A 6,993-nucleotide genomic window follows, 5' to 3' on the forward strand; every position below is an offset into this window, starting at 1 on the left:
ACAGAAAGTTGAGAAAAAGTCTGTAATAACAATTGTAAATTGTAAATAGATATCATAAATATCTATTCAAATTATAAATAAACCATATTTTGAAATATCTATGGAATAAAAAAGTAATGCTAGCTTATATATTTTTTTCAAAACATTGTAGAGTGGTGCATATATATCATGATATTAACTTTTAAATATAGTGATAGAACCTATTTGGTATTGTGGTAGTGATTTTATTTTTCAAAATATTTTTATTTAAAAATACATTAAAATAATATTTTTTTAATTTTTTTTATATTAACATATAAAAATAATTAAAAATTACTAAAAATATTAATTTTTTTAAAAAATACTTTTAAAATTCAAAAACAAAGGTAGAAAGATGATTCCTAAACAGTCATTTAATATTTCATAAACTAGGGATGAGCTTTATTTGCTGGAGTCACCCCCACCATCACCACCGATAACCACTTCAATTGGGGGCAAATCAATATCAATCAGACAAAAGATCGATCATTAACACAAGGCTCGGAGCACTGAAATGTTACGTCATGTGTTTGTTCCACGTGTCATGATACTAATGGTGGTGCGGAAAGTGGTGCTTTCGTTGGTCGTTTCCTCCTTCAAGCAACACTCGTTAACCCAACAAAATAGCAGCCGGTGGCATTTGTCTCGTGTAAAAGAAAAAGAAAGCAACAGGCAGAGAGTAACCAAGATTTTTGGCATCTCCTCCATTTCTGGTTCTTGGGTTGCTCTTTTGTCCCTTCATTTCTCCTTTCCTCTCTATATTCTCCTCCCCGCTTCCAAAATATTAGGCAAATGAGTTAAGTCGACGAGTGCAGGCCAGGTGATGATATCACGATATAAAAGGCTGTGAACTCTATTGCTTTGAGAGAAAATCTTCTTGTTTGGTATTTTGTTTTTCAAGATTTAGGTAGACAGAGGGAGAGAAAGCTAAATCTGTGAGCGATTGGTTCTTTCAGAAAGAGAACCAAACAAGAATAGCCTCTTCATCTTTGTTAGGAAAAACAATTACGGTACTTTTCCTTACACCATCACATGTATTTACTATCCACCTTAGAAAATCTAGGGAGAGAGAATACAATTACAGTTTCGTGTTCATCCATTTTTACAAGTTTTGTGAGTGTGTGCGTGTTTGTGTATGATAAAGAAAAACAAGAATTGGGTCTGTGTTAATATCTGAAGATATTGAGTTGTTTGGGGGATGAGAGTGAGATCTTAATGGATTTTTGGCCAGAGTTTCTTGCTAGCAGCTGGGGTAGGGAGTTTGTGGCTGGTGGATTTGGTGGAATTGCTGGTATAATTTCTGGTTATCCACTTGATACTCTGCGTATTCGGCTACAGCAACCTAATTCTGGCTCCGCCTTCAGTATTCTTCGCCGAGTTATGGCCGGAGAAGGGCCTGCTGCTCTCTACAGAGGCATGGGTGCACCCCTCGCATCCGTCACCTTCCAGGTAGGGCCCAACCTTTTTCTGTGTATATAGTATAGGCTATTGCCTTATCTTTCCACGTTTATTTTATGTTTGCATAATTATAATTTGAATACAGTTTTGTTATAATCTTCTGAATATTTTATTGTTGGGATACCTTGGAATTGGATCGCATGGAGGATTATCACCTTATCATGATTATGTCATGTTTTCAATCTTCTTTGCCCTAAGGATAAGAGAGTTTGGTTTAGATTTTGACTCCGCTTTTTATTTTATTTTATTTTATTTTATTTGGATATTGAAGTTGATGTTAGGTGAAAAAACTTGTGAGATTTTAGTGCTCTTATGATGACCAGCATATTCTTGAATTTATTTTTTTGTTTACTATTTTTTGATAGTTTATTTGTGTTTAAAAAAAAATTAATTTTTTATTTATTTTAAATTAATTTTTTTATTTTTTATATCTTTTTGATATATTAATATTAAAAATAAATTTTACAAAAAAAAGACATTACTTCAAAGTATTTTCAATTAAAAAATTCTTTGAAATACAATATGATTTGAAAAGCAACTCTTGTGATCGAATATGCGCTTGGTACTTTAAGAGAAGAACAGAAATGTCATTCTCAGGAATTTGGCTGCCAATAACGAGCCCTGCTTACATGATAATGTTAGTGGTAGCTTATCATACCTCCTGTATTTTTTTTTTTCTTGTATAAAATCTTATTTGTTTTTATATTTCAAAAATATATTAAATTTTTTTATTTTAAATTAATATATTTTTAATGTTTTTAAAACATTTTGATACATGGATTTTAAAATTAATTTTTAAAAAATAAAATATATATTATTTTAATATATTTTCAAATAAAAAATACTTTAAAAAAATAACCACAATCACACTTGAAAACACAACTTACTTTCGAAGAGACAATCATGGATCTTATTCCCTGATTTTGTTTTCCAACTTGCAAAGCAAGCTTAGTGACTTTTCACTTCCGGTGCTAAAGAAAAATTGTTATAAGAGCTCAGACCTGACCAACAAGTTAAATAGATGATAATTGTCTTTGCATTGCATATGCTCGTTCTGGCACACTGAGAATGTTGTTCGCGGTTTGCAGAATGCCATGGTTTTCCAGACCTATGCTATCCTCTCGAGAGCATTTGACTCGTCCGCTTCAGCTAGTGATCCTCCTTCTTACAAAGGTGTTGTTCTAGGAGGAGTTGGTACTGGGGCCATCCAGAGCATTATGCTTTCTCCTGTAGAACTGGTAAAAATTCGCCTCCAATTGCAGAACGTAAGTCATGCAAATCTCCGTGAGGCTGCTGCTAGTCATAAAGGTCCGGTAAGTGTTGCCAAGAGCATACTGAAAACAGAAGGTATAAAAGGAATTTACCGGGGTTTTGTGATCACTGTCCTCAGAGATGCACCTGCTCATGGTGTCTACTTTTGGACATATGAGTACATGAGAGAGCAGTTTCACCCTGGCTGCAGAAAGAATGGTCAAGAAAACTTAAGAACCATGCTGACAGCAGGAGGGCTAGCAGGAGTTGCAAGCTGGCTCTGCTGCTATCCATTAGATGTTGTGAAAACCAGATTACAAGCTCAAACACCATCATCATCATCCCCACTCAAGTATAAAGGCATTCTTGATTGCTTTCGCAGGAGTGTTAAAGAAGAAGGTTACTGCGTGCTTTGGAGAGGTTTGGGGACTGCCGTTGCAAGAGCTTTTGTAGTCAATGGAGCTGTATTTGCTGCTTATGAGATTGCATTGCGGTGTCTATTCAACAATGGAAGCATTCAAACAGAGAACACCATCTAGGAAAAATTTATCTTTTGTCAACAGTAAATGACTTCAATTGTATCTGTTGTAATTATTCAATGGCAATTTTATAAAAGAACAAACCAGTCACAGAATTACGTATGATGCATCAGGACAAATTTGTTTTCACCTGCTTGATTTCTCTGTATCTGTACAGAAGCATCTAGAATAACCGGCCATTGGAGTCCATCATCCTCACTTACAGTATCATCCAGATCAGCTAATTTCCACCGACATTAACCTGGAATCCTGGATAGCCTGAACTACAACCGTGCTCATGGACTACAAAAGTTCTCAATTCAATAAACATCTTGATCAAAACGAGTTGCGTCGTCAGCTACATGCATGAGCTTCCCGGAAAAAATTGTCTGCAAGATCACAGAATGCCTCACTTTCTGTGAAAATCTGAAAGCCTCATCTTCATTGGTGTTGGTAGCATTTCTCTTTTTCAATTTGAATTTAGTTCAAGTTTCTTCATTGTTGACCTTGTGATATCCCTCGCTGTCTCAACAATGTTAACCAAACTGACCAGCACCACTACATAAATGCTCCAGGATACAAATAGGGTGCGCTCGATATTAACAAGTTTTTCATTCTCATCAATGTGAGTTACAAGAACCACTCCCACTATCTTAGCTTCAAGATTTATCAAGTAAATGCAAATATAAAACTAATGACATTACAAGAACTGTAATCATTCACTTGCTTTTCATAGTGAAGAAGGATCAGGCATGCAAGATTTACCATGATGAATAACAACGCAACACGAGTCAGCTTCCTCTGCAATATCTGTATGTTCTCCATCCGCTATGACTCTTCCATGTAGCATTTGGGCAACTACTAACTTGAATAAGAATCGATCCTCTTTGTTAATCATAATGCAGCAGCGGTTACAAACCAATATGGCTCCATTAGCTATTGCCGAATGCCTGTACTTGAATGAAAGGTGATGTAGGAAATTGAAGAAGATATAGTAATGCGTGGGCAATGCTTTAATTTGTTGTTCTTTAGGCATCGAGAACATCTAAACCTTGGGAACAGAATGGAGATTGAAGAGTATCTACTTGATGAATTTCAAAAGCTTCAGAGGAAGGTAAAGGTGGATTAAATCAGTTGTACTCACAGTTTGATTGCTTGTTAATGAGTAGCTATGTGGATTTGATTCTCTACTGTAATCATCATATGAATGCTCAAGTTTTTCAGGAATGCAAGGCTTAGAGCAGGACTACACAAAAAAAAGGATAAGTATGCTGATGAACCACTTTATTCTAATTCAAATTTGTATTTTCACACACAGAGATGCAACATCCAACATACTGATTTCATGACAAAAAGAAATAGAACAACAAGAAACATTAACTATGCCTCAGCGATAACCTTGAAAAAAAGACCTCAAAGCATACAAGCAAGATACATCACTAGCAAGTGGATCCGCTACTCTCCACCACGACCAAACTGTTCAATCCTGTCCTCGCTAAGATTAAGTTCTGCCATTGAATCCTCCAACCCACAGCTGCTCTCAACCAAAACATGAGGATCATTATAATGCCTAACGGCCTGCACTATGCCCCTCACTCTCTTGTACGGATCAGCAGAGTCAAAAACCTCGCTTCCCACAAAAATCCCATCACATCCCAATTGCATCATTAGTGCCGCATCAGCAGGCGTCACAATACCTCCTGCAGCAAACTGCACAACAGGCAACCTACCCATCTGCTTAATCTGCGCTACAAGATCATAAGGCGCGGCAATCTTTTTCGCAAACGCAAAAACCTCGTCCTCATCCATATTGTTCAAAACCCTCACCTCCTTCATAACATTTCTCACATTCTTCACTGTCTCAGCAACATTACCTTGGCCTAAAATCTCCCCTTGTGTCCTTATCATCGCCGCACCTTCTCTCACTCTCCTTAACGCTTCACCCAGATTTCGACACCCACAAATAAATGGGCACCTAAAGTTATGCTTGTTGATAAAATTATCCTCATCTGCTAGGGCAAGCAACTCACTCTCATCAATATAATCAACTCCAATAGCTTCCAGTATCTGTGCCTCAACAAAATGGCCAACACGAGCACGAGCCATTAGAGGAATCGAAACCGCCCGTTTTATCTCCTTGATAAGAGATGGGTCAGGCATTCGCCGAATTCCTTGGCGTAGCCCTGGCTCTGAAACCATGATAGAACAAGCACCAGCTTCTTCTGCAATCTTTGCTTGCTGCACGCTGGAGACCTCGAGAATGGCCCCGCCACGAAGCATTTGAGCTAAACCAGCCTTGATGGAAAAAGGGTTCTTCTTGGCATCTGTTAGGGCGCTGTTATTGTAGAGAGTCACAGCTCCATCGTCAGCCATCGTTAATTGTTTGGGAAATAGCCTGAGAGAAGAAAATTACAAGCAATTGAGGAAACGAATGTTGGATTAGTTCAAAGAAAGTTATGATGATCTTGATATAGGAAGAGGAAATGCTCTAGAAGCTTCAATTGGGTTTCCTGGTCGAATTAGTCGGTGGAAAATTGAAAGTGTGGAAAGTTCGATTCCATTCTCTCTCTCTTCTTTGTTTTTTCCGATTTCTTTGAATTTAAAGGGTGTTTGGTGCTGCCGTTTACCTGCAATTTTATAACTTTTTGATTTTTTTTAACTAATTTTTTTTATATTTTAGATAATTTTTATGTGTTTATATTAAAAATAAAACTTAAAAATAAGAAAAATATTATTTTAATATATTTTCAACTATAAAATATTTTAAAAAACAAGTTTTATTATCATTTCAAATACCACGCGGATTATCATGTTTGCATCTATTATTATTATTATTATTATTATATTACTATTATTACTACTATTATTATTGGTGTTATGTCATAGGTAAATCAAGTTAATTTTAAATATGATAAAAAAAATATATTAATATTATAAAAGTATTTTAAAATATTATATTTTTTTAATTTAGAAATGATAAGACTATTACAATTTTAAGTTATGTAGAAAGGTGTGTCAATATTATTGATGCAGCCATGAAAAACTCGGCTTTCGTGTCCTTGATCGGTGACTATTCTTGAATATAGAATTTTATCTTTGAGGTGAGTGGTTCTTGCAAAACAAATTTCTAAAATATATATATATATATTCTCTGTTACTTCAGTTAATAAATATAGAAGGAGAAAATAATATAGGGAAAAGGAAAATTTAATAAGATGGTAGGAAGTGTGTATTTATATGTTGTGTGTTAGCCTATGAATATGAATGACTTATTGTATGGTTGTTTGTGGTTTTGAAATTGTTGGATGGTTGTTTGTGGTTTCTAAAATTATTGGGTTTGATGGAACTTTGTGAGCATGTAAGTCATATTAAAGCATTGTATAAAAAGATATTATATGGAGACATAGAGATTTTAATGGAGATCTCGCGATGAATATTTTTTTATTTGAGATATTGGAGAATTGTTTTGGTGACATAAAGATACATTTAAAAATATGGAGAATTCAATGAAGACATGGAAATTTTATCTTGGAGATTTTCTTTGGAAATATTGAAGACATGAAAAAATATTATTGCTTTTATTCAAAAGTTTAAAAAGATACTAGATATATAATTTATTTTTAAGGGTAATTTAGTTATAAAATGAAATTCTAAAAAAAAGCCCTCAAAGGCAAGTTAAATGATTTTTGCTTATAAGGATTATTTACTAATTTTACTATCTAGTGAAAATGTGAGATAACTAAGATGC

At 34.8% G+C, this 6,993-nt stretch overlaps 2 protein-coding genes across 2 annotated transcripts; one reads left to right on the top strand and one right to left on the bottom strand.

Moving 5' to 3' along the window:
* The first annotated feature begins 501 nt into the window (after positions 1 to 501).
* Positions 502 to 3,395, top strand: LOC118046184 (mitochondrial arginine transporter BAC2). Its single transcript, XM_035054976.2, has 2 exons — positions 502 to 1,467; positions 2,565 to 3,395. The coding sequence occupies exons 1-2, from the start codon at positions 1,234 to 1,236 to the stop codon at positions 3,264 to 3,266; spliced, it is 936 nt and encodes a 311-aa protein (XP_034910867.1). The 5' UTR covers positions 502 to 1,233; the 3' UTR covers positions 3,267 to 3,395.
* A 1,107-nt stretch (positions 3,396 to 4,502) lies between these two features.
* On the bottom strand, positions 4,503 to 5,841 carry LOC118046185 (pyridoxal 5'-phosphate synthase-like subunit PDX1.2). Its single transcript, XM_035054977.2, has one exon. The coding sequence runs from the start codon at positions 5,616 to 5,618 to the stop codon at positions 4,701 to 4,703; it is 918 nt and encodes a 305-aa protein (XP_034910868.1). The 5' UTR covers positions 5,619 to 5,841; the 3' UTR covers positions 4,503 to 4,700.
* Between the last annotated feature and the right edge of the window lie 1,152 nt (positions 5,842 to 6,993).

The sequence above is a fragment of the Populus alba genome, chromosome 1 (genome assembly GCF_005239225.2).
Source record: "Populus alba chromosome 1, ASM523922v2, whole genome shotgun sequence".
Classification (NCBI taxonomy): Eukaryota; Viridiplantae; Streptophyta; class Magnoliopsida; order Malpighiales; family Salicaceae; genus Populus; species Populus alba.

Coding starts and splice junctions, on each gene's coding strand:
- LOC118046184 (XM_035054976.2), top strand. CDS start 1,234: ATGGATTTTTGGCCAGAGTTTCTTGCTAGCAGCTGGGGTAGGGAGTTT. Junction 1,468..2,564: donor TCGCATCCGTCACCTTCCAG/GTAGGGCCCAAC, acceptor CGCGGTTTGCAG/AATGCCATGGTTTTCCAGAC.
- LOC118046185 (XM_035054977.2), bottom strand. CDS start 5,618: ATGGCTGACGATGGAGCTGTGACTCTCTACAATAACAGCGCCCTAACA.